The sequence below is a fragment of the Marmota flaviventris genome, chromosome X (genome assembly GCF_047511675.1).
Source record: "Marmota flaviventris isolate mMarFla1 chromosome X, mMarFla1.hap1, whole genome shotgun sequence".
In the NCBI taxonomy this organism is placed as follows: domain Eukaryota; kingdom Metazoa; phylum Chordata; class Mammalia; order Rodentia; family Sciuridae; genus Marmota; species Marmota flaviventris.
Window position 1 is genome coordinate 42,446,155 of NC_092518.1, and position 18,540 is coordinate 42,464,694.

The 18,540-nt window shown below is 45.0% G+C and overlaps 2 protein-coding genes across 4 annotated transcripts; one reads left to right on the forward strand and one right to left on the reverse strand.

Annotated features, from left to right (window-relative positions):
* Positions 1 to 19: 19 nt before the first annotated feature.
* Pqbp1 (polyglutamine binding protein 1) lies at positions 20 to 4,207 on the reverse strand. Of its 3 annotated transcripts, none has more exons than XM_027952244.3 (7): positions 4,046 to 4,207; positions 3,555 to 3,638; positions 1,580 to 1,691; positions 1,261 to 1,373; positions 786 to 1,070; positions 503 to 566; positions 20 to 339 (listed from the first exon to the last, which is right to left on the reverse strand). In XM_027952244.3, exons 2-7 carry the CDS (start codon positions 3,619 to 3,621, stop codon positions 183 to 185), a joined length of 798 nt encoding a protein of 265 aa, XP_027808045.1. In that variant the 5' UTR covers positions 3,622 to 3,638; positions 4,046 to 4,207; the 3' UTR covers positions 20 to 182. The 3 variants fall into 3 exon arrangements, with proteins under 3 accessions (XP_027808045.1, XP_027808048.1, XP_027808047.1); XM_027952247.3 differs by lacking the exon at positions 4,046 to 4,207 and adding an exon at positions 3,834 to 3,914; XM_027952246.3 differs by lacking the exon at positions 4,046 to 4,207 and adding an exon at positions 3,749 to 3,833.
* Positions 4,208 to 4,362: 155 nt separating this feature from the next.
* Positions 4,363 to 16,571, forward strand: Timm17b (translocase of inner mitochondrial membrane 17B). Its single transcript, XM_027952302.2, has 6 exons — positions 4,363 to 4,401; positions 5,789 to 5,888; positions 8,419 to 8,482; positions 11,556 to 11,684; positions 11,766 to 11,876; positions 11,969 to 16,571. The coding sequence occupies exons 1-6, from the start codon at positions 4,388 to 4,390 to the stop codon at positions 12,055 to 12,057; spliced, it is 507 nt and encodes a 168-aa protein (XP_027808103.2). The 5' UTR covers positions 4,363 to 4,387; the 3' UTR covers positions 12,058 to 16,571.
* The last annotated feature ends 1,969 nt before the right edge of the window (positions 16,572 to 18,540 follow it).

The following is an 18,540-nucleotide window of genomic DNA, read 5'->3' on the forward strand; positions in this document are numbered from 1 at the left end:
GAAGCACTTAAGCCTCATGAACATGATCCACAGTAAAGCTTTTATTAAAAACACCAGGGGGGCTGGGGGAATAGCTCAGTGGTAGAATGCTTGCCTAGCATGTACAAGGCCCTGGGTTCGATATCCAGTATCACAAAAAGAAAAGAAAAAAGAAAACTGCCAGGGCTCCAGAGAACAAAGGTTCAGTCCTGCTGCTTGGTTCGGGAAGCCTCAGCATTGGCCCGGAGCACAGCCCCTGGGGATGGGTATGGACGCTGCTGGAAGAGGGGCCCCGCTGCTGTCGTGTCAGCACCCGTTTTAGCCTCATTCCGCTTGGGGAGTCCTGTTGACCATGTGCCCCTGGAGGTGATAGAGGGTCAAGGGGGTGGGAAAGGGGTATAGTGATCATCCCCCAACCAGTCAAGACTGAGGAAGGAGAAAGGAGATGGTGAGGAGGATGGTATTCACAGGTGCAGTGAGAGTCATGAAGAAAGAGAAGGGCTCACAAGGGGTTGTCACTTACCGGGGTGCATCAGAGTATGAGCTGGGGTCCATGGGGTCTAACTCGTCATCCTTTCGGCTTGCCACTAGGGAAGTAAATGGCAGGGGAAGTTCTTCAACTGAGGCAAAAGGAGTCCCTCATCACATAGCCCCCCATCCCAGGAAAAAAATGGAGCCTGTAGCTGCAATGGACCACAGCACCCTTCTCCAGGATACCAGGTTCAGGCGCCTGAAAGAGGGCTTCTTCATATTGTATGTCCTGGCAAGCTGAGTACCTCACCCAAGTCCCAGCCTGCTTTGCTTACCCTTCTTGCTCTTGGGGTAGGGAGCCAGTTCCTCCCTGCGATGGTGGCGCCGTTCTTTGCCCTCTTCCCGGTCTGCCTTGTCATACCCACGGTCCCGATCCCGTTCCCTGTCCCGTTCTCTCTCTCTGTCTACTTTGTCATAGCTACGTTCTCGATCTCTGTCAGACTTGTCATGGTTCCGATCCGACTTGTCATGGCCCCGGTCCAGCTTTTCATGGCCCCTGTCCGACTTCTCATGGCCCCTGTCTGACTTCTCATGGCTCCGGTCCGACTTCTCCTCAGCATCTAGGGAAAACATGAAAGTCCTGAAGTGACTTTCTCCCATTCCAGGAGCCAGCAGTCTCCACCTTTAACATCCTCACTAGCCTGGGGCTGGGCCTGCTTGGTCTCATCTGCCCCTCCTTGATCCACTAAAATTTACTTGGCCCCTCTCAGAACTGCAAGTCTCGAGGCACCACTGGATCTGCCAACTCACCTGCATTACTGCTCCTGAGCTTCTTGGCAGATTTGGTAACCACGGAGTTGGGGTCATGTGGGGAGAGCCAGGACACGAGGTCTGTGTCCACATTCCAGTAGTAAGGGAGCCCGCTGTGGGGCAGTGGGAGGGAAGGAGTGTCAGCACAGATGTCTTCTACTTGTAAGAACTCTTTGTCTCCCCAATCTCTGCCTATATCTGCCCCATGTCAGGACCCCAGATCTCTTCCCGTGTACCCTATATGCCCCACAGTCAGGGACAACAAGGAAGGGCAAACTCAAAAGTCAGTTGCCCTTACCCCCCAGGTCCCCAGGCTCACCAGGAAGGGTCGAACACCTTGTACCAGCTGGGTGGCAGGCCCTCCAACCGGGTGGCCTCATAGTCCACAGGATCATCATCATAGTCCTCAGCAATGATCTCTTCCTCCGGTTCTAGCAGAACAAGGAGGAGGAGGAGGAGGAGGAGGAGGGAAGAGGAGGAGGGGGGAGGAGGAGGAGGAGGAGGAGGAGAGCAGTTAAGGAACAGGGGAGTTCTCATCCTACAGTCAGGGCCTGGAGAGGCACACTCATATCCACACAAATCACATGTGGAAGACACTTGGGTGTATGTGTGTGCCAGGAAGCAAATGAAGTACTTCTTACATTTCAAGCACATCTGTTTTGGAGAATTTGCCAGAAAATTTACCTAAATCTTTTGGTTCTGGGTCCAGACGATGAGTTTATAGTGTTATCCAAACCTATCTGGTTTCAGAGTTGATAGGAATTCATAAAAAAAAAAATTATCCATGTCATGCTGGGGGTATGGCTCAGTGGTAGAGCACTTGTCCAGCATGCACAAGGCCCAGTATTCCCAAGAAAAAATTTATCCATATCCATTCAGTTCCTGAGTTCACGTTATCCCAACCTATGTAGATGAAGTGAGTTTGATCAGCAAGGGGGTTATCTAAAAATAATGTCCAATCTATTCAGCTTCCAAGTTTGGTGAGTACAGGGTTCCTGATTCCTCTATATTGAGTAGCAAGAGTTTGGGTAGCAAAAGGGACTTATCCAAACATTGCTCTGAATCCATTAAGTTTCTGAGGTCTTAGTAAGCCTGCAACAGATGTCAGTTAATATCAATAGAATAAAAAGTGTCTACTATCAGCTCAGTGCTGGCTATCAGTAGATCCTATAGCAGACTTTAGCTGTGCTTATAATTAACAATGAAATGTAGATGCCAGTAATGGTATAATGACTGTCACACAGTAGGCCTGAAATAGATATTAGATATAATCATCAATATTGCTAATAAGATGTATTTCTACATCAGCAGTGCACCTAGTACTTAACAGGCTTAAAAAAATGTCAATGATATGGAATTGGGGGTGTAGCTCAGTGGTAGAGCACTTGCCTAGCATACTCAGAAACCTGGGTTCAATCCTTAGCACCACCAAAAACCAATACTCTTAATACTATTAACCACAAGTTCTATGCCTGGCACACAGTGGTCTTGTAATAATATCAACAAGGAAATAGTATGATACCTTTTTTAGTGCCTGGCACACCATAGCCTAAAATATATACCATGTTTTAATATTATTGACCATAAGATATAATTAGCAGCTAGAAACACAGTAGGCCTAAGTGATAGATCCTAACCATCATTTTAGACTGTTAGGCATAATAAGTATGCCATGTTCTTAGGTCCCAAATACATGTCAGCTGTTGATATGGTGAACAATAAAGTATACGTCACCACTGTTGTGTCAATCACCAGAGGACCTGTGAGACACATGCTATCTATAGTAGACAACAAAACATCACCCCACCACTATACTTGACAACAAGAGACTGCAGGATTTGTCAACTATCCTTCCTATTAGATACCATGTAGTTAAACCCTACAGATTGATTCACAGATTTATTTTAATTATTTTTGAAATTGTGTCTCATGATTGTTGTCCAGACTGGCCTAGAACTCCTGAGCTCAAGAAATTCCCCCCACCTTGCCTCAGGCTCCTGAATATCTTGGTCTGTAGGTGCACGTCATTGCACCACCTTGATTCATGGATTGAACATGGCATCTGATATGGGTATTGATAAGGATGAAATATCTAACCTCCAACCCTTCCTACATACAGTGTTTAGCACACAGTAGGAATGGATGTCAGTAAATAATATTGTTAGCAATGAGATGCCTGCCATGTCACTGGTTGGGACACACTAGGCCCTTGCTGGTTACCAAGTGCCGACATAAAAACAAAGTGCCTGTCAAGACTGGCAAATCGTAGGCCCATCTACTCTTAGCTTTCTCACCAGGCTCCAGATGTTTCAGGATCCCTCTCTTGGCCAAGCGGGTCTGCAGTGCAACCGGCAGCGGCATAGCGGTAGGTGACAGACCTAGGGACGGAAAGACAAGACTGAAAATCAGTTCAAATGAAGAATCTAATCTAGATCTAATAAACAAGAATCTCCCTGAAGCCTGTACTACTCTTACGACCTCCACCTACCTAACTGCACCAATAGCTAGACTAACAATCTACGTGCTAAGAGATGGAAGAGATAGGTGGCAGTATCACCAAAATTCTCACCAACCCTGCTCTCGAGACCGGATGCTGCAGGACCCAGTTCCTCTTCCAGGCACAGGCTCCACCCACTGCTGAGTGTGCCATGTGCTGCACCCCAGAAGTGGGCTCACCCACTGTCCCTCAAAGACTGCTGGGTGGGAGGAACTAAGGCGTTGGGATGGGGGAGCTGGATGCAACACCTCCTCCAGATCTAAACATATGTGCCCACTCCAGGATTACCAAAACAATCGTGCGGGTAGTGGAAAAGCTGTTAGACCGGCCGACACACCCTCTTCGCCACTATTATCACCAGTACCACACGAATCTATATTTTTCCCCCTCGAAGCACAGAATGAGGTCCTCTTCCCCAAGCCTTGAGGTAACTGGGCGACGCAAGGGCTGCAGTGGACTGATGACGCAAACATAGCTGACCAATAAGAGTGCTCCTTTGGCTTGACGAGTAGCGAAGCGACCCAATCGTTTCCCTGGACGAGGTGAAAAGCTCGCGCGCCTATATGCGTTGACACTGGGGGCGTGGCCTGGTTAGGGTCCCGCCAGACTGCGCCGCCAGACGCGGGCGCCATGGAGGAGCCTTGGTACGACAACAGTCACAGGCACTGGGACTGCGGTTGTGGCGCCCAGGCCAGCCATGGGAGGTGGACGGGAGACACACAGGCCACACAGTGTCACGTACCGAACTCGGGAGACTCTCAGAAACTTAATTCCTTCCGCCCCCTCACCTGGCTCCTCCCACTCAGGCTCTGTTAAGAGAATCCACAGTTGTGTGCTTGAGTAGGTGCGGTGCAGTACGGACTACCAAACATTTCCCCTGACTTCGTATCTCATAGTCCCTCTTTGTTATCAAAATGATACCGCTGGTCAAATCCACTTCAGCGGAGGGGGGCTACGGTGTTGAGTGGAAACCCCCAGGGTTATAAAACATGTTTTTTCCCACGTCGCTTTTGTAAATAGGGGCGGGGCGTGGATGAGCCTATTTGTGGGCAAGGCGGGGGCGCTGGGATCCTCCTTGTGGTCTTTTTGGATTTTCCCTGGTGTTAGGTGTAAAAGGAGTGGGGCTTGGATGTACAGGGCTGATCGTCTGAGAAGGGCGTGTCACCAGGCCCTGCTTTAGTAACAGTACTAACTAATTAAATATCTCTCTCTCTCTCTCTCTCTCTCTCTCTCTCTCTCTCTCTCTTTGTGGTAATGTAGATTGCACTCAGGGGCGTTCTTGCCCTGAGCCATTTCTCCAGTCCTTATTTTTTTGAAACAGGGTCACCCTAAATTGTCCTGGCTGACCTCGATTTTGCAACCCTTCTGCCCCAGCCTCCTCCAGAATGTCTGGAATTACAGGCATGCACCACCGTGCCCAGCTAGTTAACACTTCTATATCCCTAATTGAAATGTGCCAACTCAAATTTTAATAGGGGTTAAACAGTTGGCTGATTCCTTTGTTGGAATAGAGTAATAATTTCGCCCTTTTGACCCGTTTCTCTTGTGTGTGTGGGGGAAGGTGATAAGACAATCTTGTTGCTTTTGGGGGGAGGGTGTTGGGATTGAATCCAGGGGTATTTTACTATTGAGCTACATCTTCAGCCCTTTTTTTTTTTTTTTTGAGACTGGGTCTCACTGATTTGTTGAGGCTGGCCTTGAACTTGTGATCCTCCTGCTTCAGACTTTGAGTTGCTGGGATTATAGGCATGCACCCACCATACCAGACTCACTTTTTAAAATTTTGAGTAGGGTCTTACTAAATTGCCCAGACTGGCCTTGAATTTGGGGTCCTCCTTAGCCTCCCAAGTGACTTGGATTATAGGCATGTGCCATCAAACCTGGCTATCTTGTTACTATCTGAAGTGTTTTTTTCTGCTGCATGAACTTCCCATTCTGGTGACATGGTTTCTCCCAGTTGGAAAGAGTCCAGGTGCTGGGGCCTGGGGTGACCAGCTTGCATTAACTCCATCTTTCCCTTCCTGCTTGCAGCCCATGGCGAATTGTGGATGACTGTGGTGGAGCCTTCACTATGGGTGTCATTGGAGGTGGAGTCTTCCAGGCTATCAAGGGCTTCCACAATGCCCCTGTTGTGAGTCCTGGCTTTCACTGGTGTTGGGGGTCAGAAGACATTCTTATACAGAATGCTGCTCTGAAAACTGCTGGGAGCAGCCATTCCATGTGCACTTATTCATTCTGGTACCTGCTCACCTACTGTATGCTAGGCCTGGCTTCTGGACCTGGGATTTTGGAGGAACTACACACAGACCCCTGTCTTCCTTCCACCCATCTAGAGCTGCTCTGTGAAAATAGTATACTTTCAAAACAGTAGTTAGGGTTTGGGGTATGGCTCAGTAGTAAAGCACCTACTAGCATGCCTGAGTCCAGGTTTGATCCCCAGCACTGCAAAGAAAAAAAAAAAAGTCTCCAAATCCTAAATGTGTATGCAAAGCCAGACAGATTTTACCTAAAGACAGATTCTGGGTTAGAAACCTAGATATAGGGAAGTGACAGGAGTTTAGTTGGCAGAGAGAATAAAGTCTTACAATTGAGAAAATCCTTTTTTTCCCCCACTACTAGAGATTGAACCCAGGGACATTGTACCACTGAGCTGCATCCCCAGCCTTTGTTATTTTTTTTTCTTTTGAGACAGCATCTTGCTAAACTGCCAGAGCTAGCCTCCAACTTTGAATCCTCCTGCCTCAGTCCTCTAAAGACTCTGCGAAAAGAAAACCCTTTTGATTTATAAAAACATTTATGTATTTATTTTTGGTACTGGGAATTGAATTTAGGGGCACTTGACCACTGAGCCACACCCCCAGCCCTATTTTGTATTTTATTTAGAGACAGGGTCTCACTGAGTTGCTTAGCACCTCACCATTGCTAAGGCTGACTTTGAACTCACGATCCTCCTGAGCCACTGGGATTACTGGCATGCACCTGGTTTTGAAAGACCCACCGATTCCCTGTCCAAGAAAGACGCACGAGGCACTGGCTGCAAACGCAAGAGGTGATTTATTGATACACAGGCGCCTGCGGGTGCCCAGCGAAACCTCAGCCGGAGCTTCGGTGAACTGGCACACCGGGCTTTGGGGTACAGGATTTTTTATAGGGTCAAGGAGCAGGTTTCGCGCGCGCGGTAAGCAACAGGTTTCTTATTGGTTATTTTGAACCCAACATACAGGTTACCTAAAGGGTAAAGTTATTTTTCATTTTATGTTCCTGGAATTACACCATATGACAGTTACATATGAACACTCTGTTTTTTTTTCTATTCCTGCTTATTAGCCCCTGTTTAGTCAGGCATGCCCTGGAATCTATTCTTCTGCTCTTTCCCAACCATCCTGTTTTTCCCTTTTAATCGGTTTCACTTAACTGATTTTCTGAAAAATACATCTGACGTCTGTGCAGGTGCGGAAGCAAGCCCTGGTGATTTATTACTGGGCCTAAAGTTATTGGGCTGGGGTCTTTCAGTTTAACATAAACATTTTTGTCTCTTGCTCTCTTACCTGCTCAGAATATCTCATCAAATGTCATTCAAAGATCTCTACAATTTTTACCTCTAGTTCTGTCCCTCCCCTCAACTCTGGGAACGCTCTTTCCTGGATCTTTGCTCACATTTCTCATTCTGAGGATCTTAGCACATACTGCTCCCTTCCTTATTTATTTATTTATTTATTTTGGGGGGGTGCTGGGCATGGAACCCAGGACCTCCTGAAGGCATGCTAAGCATGTGCTCTACCACTGAGCTACATTCCCAGTGCCCCACATGTGCTCCCACTTTAATGAGGCCTTTCCTGACTCGTCAGTCACTATCAGATTTCTTCATCCTATTTTTTCTAGAGTTTGTGTTACTGTCTGAAACTGTCTCATTTATTTGCTCAGGATCTGTTGTCCCACTACAATATGAGCTCTGAGAGGAGAGGGACCAAATCTACCTTGTTCACTGCTGTATCCCTGCAGTGTAGTGCCTGGTACCTAGTAGGTGCTCATTAGCCATTTATTGAGTGAATGAGTGTACAAAGGAATTAATTAGAACTTATCAACCCAACTTTGGCAACACCTATGCTAGAGTGCCCTCAAGACCCCTAGTTCTTGGCTGCTTTTCCACATCTATTAGGTCACCTGTGTCCTTCCCTATTTTTCTTTTTTTTTGTATGTGTGGTGCTCAGGATTGAACCCAGGGGCTCAGAAATGCTAGGTAATGCTCTGCCACTGAGCTACATCCCAAGCCCACCTCTTTCCTCTCTCTTTTTTTTAAATATTTTTATTTATTTATTTTTTTTAGTATTCGGCAGACACAACAACTTTGTATGTGGTGCTGAGGATCGAACCTGGGCCGCACGCATACCAGGCGAGCTCGCTACCGCTTGAGCCATATCCCCAGCCCTCCTCTCTGTTTTTTTTAATATTTGTTTTTTTTTTTTTTTAGTTTTTGGTGGACACAACATCTTTATTTTATTTTTATGTGGTGCTGAGGATCGAACCCAGCACCCTGCACATGCCAGGCGAGTGTGCTACCGCTTGAGCCACATCCCCAGCTCCCTCTTTCCTCTCTTAAAGGCTAGAAATCCTGCCAGTGGCCTCAACTCTGCCCTTACTCATTTTGTTACTTTTCCCAGGGAATTCAACATCGGTTAAGGAGTAGTATCAACACTGTGAGGATCCATGCACCCCAGATTGGAGGTGAGAGTCTTGTAATGCCATAGGAAATATGATGGTAGTGTTGAGGGAAGTCGATCCTTTAAGGACAGATGCAAGTGGGAGGTCCAGATTTTAGCTCAGACTCTGCCTGAGTTCTTCCAATGGAGGTGACATTTCCAAACAATTAAACATGGAAGAGCAAGAATGTAGATTCCAGAGTTTAAATATAGCCCCCATGTCTTCCCTGTTTTGTGGCCTTGGGCTAGTAGCATGCCTTTCTGAACCTCATCTATAAGAGGGTGATGATGATTACATTAACCACCTTATCAGTAGTTTTGTAATTTACTGATTTACTTGGTACTAAGTGCTGGTTGCTATGCTAAACAAACCCTTAAATAATATTAACTAATTTAAAATTAACAATGTCAACTAACAGTATCTCATATAGGTCCTGAAACACAATAATCCCTCAAACATATTAACTACAAGTATCCAAAATGCTTGAGACTAGAAGTATTTTGGATTTCAGAGTTTTTTCAGATTTTAGAATATTTGCATATGCCTAATGAGATATCTTAAGAATGGACCCAAATATAAATAGGAATTTAATTTGTGCTTTATATATTACCTTATATAGATAGGCCAAAAGTAACTTTACACATATAACTATATATATATATATGTATGTATATATATATATATATATATATTTTTTTTTTTTTTTTCTTTTTTGTGCAGTGCTAAGGATCAAACCAAGGCCTAGGTCATTCTAGGCAAGTACTCTACCACTGAGCTACATCCCCAGTCCTATAGACTTACTTTTTAAGAGATGAGGTCTTGGAACTGGGGAATCTACTTCAGTGGTACAGTGCTTGCCAAGCACGTACAGGGCCCTGGGTTTGATTCTCAGCAACACACACACCCACACCCTAAAAGGTGGAGTCTCACTGTGTTGTCCAGGCTGGTCTCAAACTTATTTATTTTTTTAGTTGTTGATGGACCTTTACTTCATTAATTTTTTTGTGGTGCTGAGAATCGAACCCAGTGCCTCACATATGCTAGGCAATCAGTCCACCACCAAGCCACAACCCTAGCCCTGGTCTCAAATTCTTTTTTTTTAATATTTATTTTTTAGTTGACACAACACCTTTATTTCACTTGTTTATTTTTGTATGTGGTGCTGAGGATCAAACCCAGGGTCTCGACCGTTCGAGGCAAGCGCTCTACCACTAAGCCACAACCCCAGCTCCCCTGGTCTCAAATTCTTGAGCTCAAGTAATACACCTGCCCTATCCTCCTGAGTACCTAGGACTACAGGTGCTTACCACCACACCCTGCTAATTTTTGTAGTAGTTTTAGTTCATCTGCATTTTGATTGTGACCCATCATGTGATGGCAAATGTGGAATTTTCCACTCGTGGTGTTATGTCCATACTCAAAAAGCTTTGGATTGGGAGCATTTTATATTTCTGGATTAGAGATGTTTAACCTATATATACTTTTCTTCCCTGGTGATAGTGCTGGAAATTGAATCCAGGGCCTCATGCACGCTGTTTAAGCTCTCCACCACTGAAATCTAATGAGTTCTAGCTAGTTTTTAAAAATTTTATTTTCAGGGGCTGGGGATGTGACTCAAGCGGTAACGCGCTCGCCTGGCATGCGCGGGGCGCTGGGTTCAATCCTCAGCATCACATAAAAATAAAATAAAGATGTTGTGTCCACCGAAAACTGAAAAATAAATAAATAAATATATATATATATATATATATATATATATATATATATATATATATATATATATTTTTTTTTTTTTTTTATTTTCAGATAAAGTCTTGCTAAATTGCCCAAGCTGACCTTTTAACTGGTGATCCTCCTGTCTCCACCTCCCAAGTTGCTGAGATTACAGGTGTGCACCACCATACCCAGGTGTATATTATGTTATTAACTGACTTTCCTGACCTGTTTCTTTCTCCCTGAAATCCAGCTGTCTGTAGTGATTAAACGATCAAAGTTGTGCTGGGCATGGTGATGTATGCCAGTGGTGCAGTAGTGGTGCAGTAATTCCAATAATTTGGGAGGCTGAGGCAGGAGGATCACACATTCAAGGCTAGCCTCAGCAATTTAGCAAGGCCCTAAGCATCTTAGCAAGACCCTGTCTTAAAAAATAAAAAGGGCTGGGGATGTGGCTCCCTGGTGCCAAAATAAAATTGAAGTTGCCTATTAAAAGCCATATAAAAGATGAATATGCTTGTAACGTTTGTCACCTCCTTATAAAGGTGAAGGGAATATCAATTGTTAGCATAATTGCAGCCATCTTCCTTTTCCCCACCCCCACTTTATGAATACTGTTCTTATTCCCAAGAATACAAAGTAGCCCAATATAAAACCTGTTAGCCTGGAGACCTGCTGGTCTCTCCCTCTTCTCTCACTGAGAGATAGGAGACAACTTACCGGCCCCTGAGATGGGGACGTACTGGTTTCCCTGTTCTCTCCTTGAGAAGATAAAGGGACATGCCGGTTTCCCTGTTTGCCCTCTGAGAGATAGGAAAACTGCCTGTCTCTGTTCCCAAGAAACAAACTCGCCTTCCACAAGATGAGGGGATACTTACTATGTCAGTCCAGACTAAACCTGCCCCTAGCACGAGGCCATGATTCTAGCCTATAAAAGGTAACATTCAAGGGGTTGTTGTGCTGCTCTCCCTAGCTTGCTGCTGCTGTCCCTGTCTTTGTGCAGAGCAGCCTTGTCAGGCTCCTGACAATAAACTAGCGTCTTATCCCAGGTGTGTGTGATCAATCCTGTGCCACTTTTCTTTCATCAATGACAATTAAAGATGGCTTGAAGTGGAAGTTACAAAGGATGTGAACAGACATAATATTTCAGGGGAGTTTGCTCTCCTTCCTTTATATCAGATTTTCTCCCATTCTTTTTTTGTAGTGCAGAAGTTAGAACCCAGGCCTCACTCATGCTAAGCAAGCACTATACAACTGAGCTACACCCCTAGACTCCTTTTTCCCAATTTTGACCAGAGAATTCAAGCCTTAGAACTCCCCAAACCTCAGGATATGGTTTTTGGGATTTCCCAGATACACTAATTAAGCTTCTGTCCCCATACAGGTAGCTTTGCAGTGTGGGGGTTCCTGTTCTCAACCGTGGACTGTGGCCTGGTGCAGCTGCGAGGCAGGGAGGATCCCTGGAACTCCATCACTAGTGGTGCAGTGACTGGGGCTGTGCTGGCTGCCCGCAGTGAGTGCCCCCTCATCCCTGACCCTTGAGCCTCCCACACTGTTCTGCCTGCCCTCACTTTTTTCTTTCTTCACCCCTCAGGTGGACCATTGGCAATGGTGGGCTCAGTGATGATGGGGGGCATTCTATTAGCCCTCGTTGAGGGTGTTAGCATCCTCCTCACTCGATTTACCTCCCGACAGTTCCGCAATGGTGAGTACCTAATGACGATTGTCAGGGAGAGAGGCAGAAAATGCTCTACCTGTACTCCTCCAATCATCCTAACATCATTCTCCCTTCTCTAGTACCCCCATTGCTAGAGGACCCCAGCCAGCTCTCCCCTAAGGAGGATACCCCAGACACAGACTTTCCCAGCTGTCAGCAATATCATTGAGGAAGCCGCCACCTGACACCACCACTATGGGAGCTGCTCCTCGGTTCTCTCACCTCTAAGGGAGGGCTGACTTTCAGTTAGCCCTGGACTCTCCAGAGAGGGCCTTTATTCTGCTCCCTTGTCCCAGGTTGGGGGTGGGGCATCCCAGTGGCCTTGACAGACGGATTCCCTTTTTCTCTCTCAGGGCACCCTAGTCCCACATTCACATGTAATAAGTTCTCATCCCAGATTCTTCGTGTTGCACCATGATGAGTTTTTTAAAGCCAGTTTTGAAATGCCTGTTTATGCACTCCCAGGACCTCCCTCTCAGGACAAGGGCAGAGCCCTTTTCATGACTCAGAAGCCCTAGGACTTAGAGTCCCACCATGAATGGGCTATAATAAACATTTATGGGATGAATGAGCAGGAAGGGAGAAGTGCATGAAGATAAGAATTGGGTACATGCATAAGGGTGTGCAGGAGCCAAACAATGAATGAGCAGACAGGAACATGTTTGAAAAGAAGTGCACGAACACAGGGATTGTTGGGGGTGCACATGTTTGTGCATGTTGTACCCCTGACACTGTACACATACACATACTGCTATCCTGACCCCTCCTCCATAAGCTCCCATGGCCAAGGCTGGGAAATTGACCTTACAAGAAGCCCTTTTTTTCTAGATACCAGTCACCCCATTTTCAAAAATTATCCCCATCCAATGTGGTCTCACTGTGGCCCTAGAATGGAAGTTGGTGTCAGGGAGATATGGTTTCTTCAAAAAAAGGTCTCCTGTGTCAGTCTCCCTTTCTATCACAGGGATACTTTTCTACAGAGTAGATCATGCAGTGTTGTCAGTTGTTTGGATCACTGTCTTAGCCCACCTTAGCCTCCAGAGTAGCTAGGATTACAGGTGTGCCTCACCATGATTGGCTTAGTTGTTTGTTTGTTCAGGCCAACCATAAAAGAACTAGAAATTAATTTTCATTTCAGGATAGGACATGAATGGGGAAGATATTTTTTTGGATGGACATCACACCCACGTGATGTCACTTATATGTAAATCCTATGTGGCTGAGGCAGACACTCTCCATTGGGGTGCAAATGCCACAGGGAGGCACAAAAGCTTCCTGAGAAATCAAGGGTTTCCTTTACACAAACAGCTCCAGTACACATGACCTCATGGGAGACAAAACCTGTTCCTATCTGCAAGCCATTGCAACTTGATGGAAATGCCCTTTCCCTGGTACAATATTGGTTCATAGGGATGCAAAGGTGACAGAGCCACTATGCCTCCTGCTTGAATGATAGTGCCAGGTAGTGCATGACCACCCCACCAAGGGCCTGAGAAAAGCAGGGCAAGGTGGGGTTAGTGTGCACCAGGAACATGGCTGGAGCCTTGGGGTATGACCCCTAACCATTGGTGCCACAGGCACTTAGAGCAGCAGTGCCTTCTGGACCCCTTCTGCACTCCTAGGCCTCATCCCACTCAGGATTATTCCAGTGGCCTTTTTGGTCTAGTCTGCTGGTTACTTCCAGCCCTCACCTTGCTTACTACCTCTGCCAGGCCTTTCTTTTCCATGAGTCCACCGGCCTTACTCCTTGCCCATCTTTCCATGCTGCCCTCTAAGGCAAATGCAGAACCTACCGCCTCTACACAATCCTACACTATCTCCCTGGTCCCCTTTAAATGGGCCCTGGCCCTACAAACCCCTTACTATCTGCAGGTTCCCCATCCTCTGTAGCCTCTAAATTCTACCTCATCCAACTTTAAGGTCCCATCCCTTAAGGCACTTCCAAATGCTATGGCACTCAGCCCTCCTCTCGTGCCTGGGAATCCATTCAAGTTCACCACTGGGGGGCAACTGGACCAATGCAGTCTGGGCCCCTGTAGGTGGCTCGCCTGCTCACCAAGTAACATTCAGGGCCCCTTCCTACAGTAGTTCCTCCAGCCTCTAGTTGGGATAGGGTAGGCTGATGCCAGATTTAAAATATGAAGGAGAGGGGTTAGAAAGTGAGGCTTAGAAAATAAAGAATCTGCACCCTGGGTAATTTGTACTGCTAAAGTTTTAATAAACTTGAAATGAGAAGGAGGGAAAGAAAGAGTTGTAGGGCAGCTTCAGATTATGGTGCATGTGTCAGCTTCCTAAGAGAAATATAGGGTCAGATTCAGGGAGGGACTGAGATGGAGAGAAGGTAAAAGAGACAACAGAGTTGAGAGATGAGAAGTAGAAACAAAGAGATGCACATAGGGAGATACAGAGGTGGAGGCAGAAAGAGACATGCAAGAGATAAATGAAAAAAAGAGGGAGAGAGCAGGGCATGATGACACATGCCTTTAATCCTAGCAGCTTGGGAGACTGAGGTAGGAGGATCATGAGTTCAAAACCAGCCTCCACAACTTAGCAAGGCCCTAAGCAACTCAGTGAGACCCTGTCTCTAAATAAAATACAAAATAGGGCTGGGGGGTGGCTGGGGTCATGGCTCAGTGGTAGTGTGCATATCTAGCATGTGTGAGACACTGGGTTCGATTTTCAGCACCACATAAATAAATAAATAAAATAAAGGTCCATCAACAACTAAAAAATATTAAAAAAAAAACATAGGGCTGGGGATGTGGCTCAGTGGTTGAATGTCCCTGAGTTCAATATCTGGCACAAAAAAAAAAGGAGAAAGAATAAAGACAGAGGAGTAGAGGAGTAACAGGAATCTCTGTAAGGGTCAGAAATGCAGCAGGGAGGAGACAGTATATGCAGCGCCAAATGCAGGAGAGCAAGCAAGGTGTGAGTGGTTCCCAAGGTGGCAGCATGGAGGTACCTCCTGTACTGAGAGTCTGGACCCACAGCAAATGGTCAGGCCAGCCTGCCTCAGGCCTCTGGCCCTTTACCTTCTAACTGGGGTCCTTAAGGAAACACACAAGTGCTTCACCTGCATTCTCTTTCTCAAATACACCCCTACTGTGCTGGGAATGGAACCCATAGGCCCTCTCAGGCTAATTGCTGGCTCTACCACTAGGCTACACCCCCAGCCCTTCATCTCTGATTTATTCCTATTTACTAACATCTACATCCACCAAGGATTTCAGTGGCCCTCCTTCAGGTTTTTCCAGTCTCTTCCACACTTCCTCCCTGCCTCACTCCCATCTTTGTCTCCATCTATCTTGATTTGTCATTCAGCTCTTCTACCCCATTCTTCTGCTTTGATCTCCCTGGCTGATGGTTCTCACACTCCCTATAGCCCCTGGAATTGCCATCCACATATGTGCATGGGGAAAAGGGAAAATACTGGGTGGGCAAGGTGTTCTAAAGAGATGGGCTTAATCAAGGAAGAGGAAGAGGGTCTAAACCCTGACAGTAGGGTCACCCTATCCACTTGATCAAGAAGAGATCCTGAGTCATGTACAACTAATTAGAATAAATTTAAAAAATAAAATAAAAAGGAAGTGATCCTGAGAGGCTAGGGAGAAAGACAGACATGGGAAATTAAAGACAGGTAATAGAGAGACACACAGGAAGAATCAGAAGAATAGGGAGAAAGATACCAACAGAAAAAAAGGTGGGTGCAATGGTGAACACCATGGTATGTGCCTGTAATCCTAGATACTGGGAAGGTAAGGGAGGAGGATCTCTTGAACCCAGGAGTTCAAGGCCAGCCTGGGGAACATAGGGGCACCAGAGGTTACAGAGAAATCAAAGGAGAGACAGATGCAGAGTGATACCTGGAGACATAAGAAGTGGTACAACAAGCAAAAAAAGGAAAAAGATTAATAGAAAGGAGATGGAGATAGTTGAGACAAAAGTTGAAAACAAAAATGAAAACAGATGGGCAGAGAAAGTGTGACAAGATGGAGATGGTAAGAAAGAGTGCCATGGGTTCAATCTCCAATAAAAAAAAAAAAATGGGCTGAGGTCGTTGCTCAGTGGTAGAGCATTTGCCTAGCACATGTGAGGCATTGGGTTGATCCTCAGCACCACATAAAAATAAATGAATAAATAAATGTATTGCTTCTTTCTACCACCAAAAAAAAATTTTAAGAAAAAGAACATGTACCAATGTTAACCAAAGATAGAACAGAATGCTTATATTATAAACAGCTTTATTCATAATCACCCCAAGCTGGAAACCAATCAAAAGCACATCCACCCCCAAGAGTGGATGATAAAGTGTGGCATATTCATATTGTTGGGGGAGGGTCTTCATGGATTGCTCAGGTTTATGTGTAGTCCTGGCCTGAGCCAAGGGCATGTTTGAACAGTAAATTAAAGAATATATAACTCCAGAAAGATTGAGACAGTTCAGGGTAACCTAGAAATGCTACCCTCACCTCCAACTAAGAGATTGCTGACATTCCATGATAATGAGGAATCTGATGGAGAGGAGCTCAGGCAAGTATGTCAATAGCTTCTGAACATCTTCAAGTCTCCTCATTTTAGGTTCTTCTCCCATGCTGCTATCAGGCACCCACAGGAAACATCCAGCCCTGTACAAATTGGGGCATGAAATATCAACGCACAATGTTAGTTCCTCTGGTTGCTGGTTTGGGGTATAATAAGTAATAAATGGTCTGTTTTTCTGATTCACGGGTTTTGTGTTTTTATTTTTGTTTTTATACTGGAGATTGAACCCAGAGCCACTTTATCACTGAACCACATCACCAGGAGTTTTTATTTTTTGAGACAGGGCCAACATAAGTTGCTTCGGGCCTTACTAAGCTGCTGAGGCTGGCCTCGAACTTGTGATCCTCCTTCCTCAGCTTCCTGAATTGTTGGAATGACAGGTGCACACCACCATATCCAGTGGTCTTGTGATTTTATGTATGTGTGTGCATGCACACATGTGCCTAAATGTATCATGGATTATGGATATATAGTTCAGTGGTAGAGTGCTTGTCTAGCATGTGTGAGGACCTGGGTTCAATCCTGAGCAATGCAAAAATAATTAGTTTAGAAAAAAAAACTGGCAGGATAACTTGTCAGTTTCCAATTAGGGTAGAATCTCAGATCTTTCACGGTTTTGACTTACAATGAAAATAAACTTGCAACCCCTATCCGGGTCCCCTTTTGCACCAACAAGAGTTCAGTTTCTATTCTTCACACTTGAATAAATCCTACTCTTTTCACTCTTGAAAAAAAAAAAAGAAAATGAACAAACTCTAATTTCTTGTGCATAAGATGGATGAATCTCATCAACAGTGTTGGGCAAAAGAAACTGCAAGATACAAAAGAATACATAACATTATGATTCTTTTTAAAAAATATTTTATAGTAGATGGACACAATACTTTCACTTTATGTGGTGGTGAGGATCAAACCCAATGCCTCACATGTGCTAGGCAAGCCCTCTACCAACTGAGCCACAACCCTAGCCCAACATTATTATTATTATACAAATTTTAAAAAGTGGGCTTGGGCTGGGGGTATAACTCAATAGTAAAGAGCTTGTGTTGTGGCTGGGGTTGTGGCTCTGCGGTAATGTGCTCACCCAGCACGTGTGAGGCCCTGGGTTTGATCCTCAGCTCCACATAAAAATAAATAAAATAAAAGTATTGTGTCCAACTACAACTAAAAAATAAATATTTTTTTAAAAAGGAGCTTGTGTAGCAAGGCTTGGGCCTGGGTTAGATCCCCGGCACTGCAGATAAGTAAATAAAATAAAAACCAGGCTAAATTAAGCCATGACTGTTACAAATCAAGAAGTGGGTTACACTTAGTTACATTGGAAGTTGGTGGGGGAATGATGAAAGAGGCACAAGAAGCCAGGCACCAATGCATTACACACCTGTAATACTGGCTACCAAGGGGAGGGAGCTAAGGCAGGAGAATGGCAAGTTCAAGGTCATCCTGAAAACTTAGGAAAACCCTGTTTCAAAAAAATAAAGTGTTGGGGGTGTAACTCAGTGGTAAAGCGGTCTTGTGTTCAATTCCAGGAAAGAAAGGGAGGGAGAGAAGAAAGAACTAAAAGAAAAAAGTATAGGAGAGCCAGTTGGCTTGTTACGTGTATGTTCATTTTGTGTTCATAGATTGTACATATTATGTATATTAAACCTCACTGAAAAGTTAAATGTAAACTAGAAATATATATAACAACATGGATAATTATCAAACCTGCCAACTTGAAAGAGAAGGAAAGTTTAAGACTGTTATATAGTATATGATTCCTTTACATTAAAAAAAAAAATGGGGCACAGTGGTGCACACCTGTAATCCCACTGGTTCAGGAGGCTGAGGCAGGAGGATCTTGAGTTCAAAGCCAGCCTCAGCAAAAGGAAGGTGCTAAAGCAACTCAGTGAGACCCTGTCTCTAAATGAAATACAAAATAGGGCTGGCTCCGTGGTCCAGTACCCTGGGTTTAATCCCCAGTACCCCATAAATAAATAAGCTAAAAATAATACGAACAATATATACAGTTTATAGATCCCTAATTACATAGAAAAAGAATAAAAACATGGAAAGGAATGATCAACAAAACCCCAAGATTACACTTACCTCAGAAAAGAGAGGGAGGAGG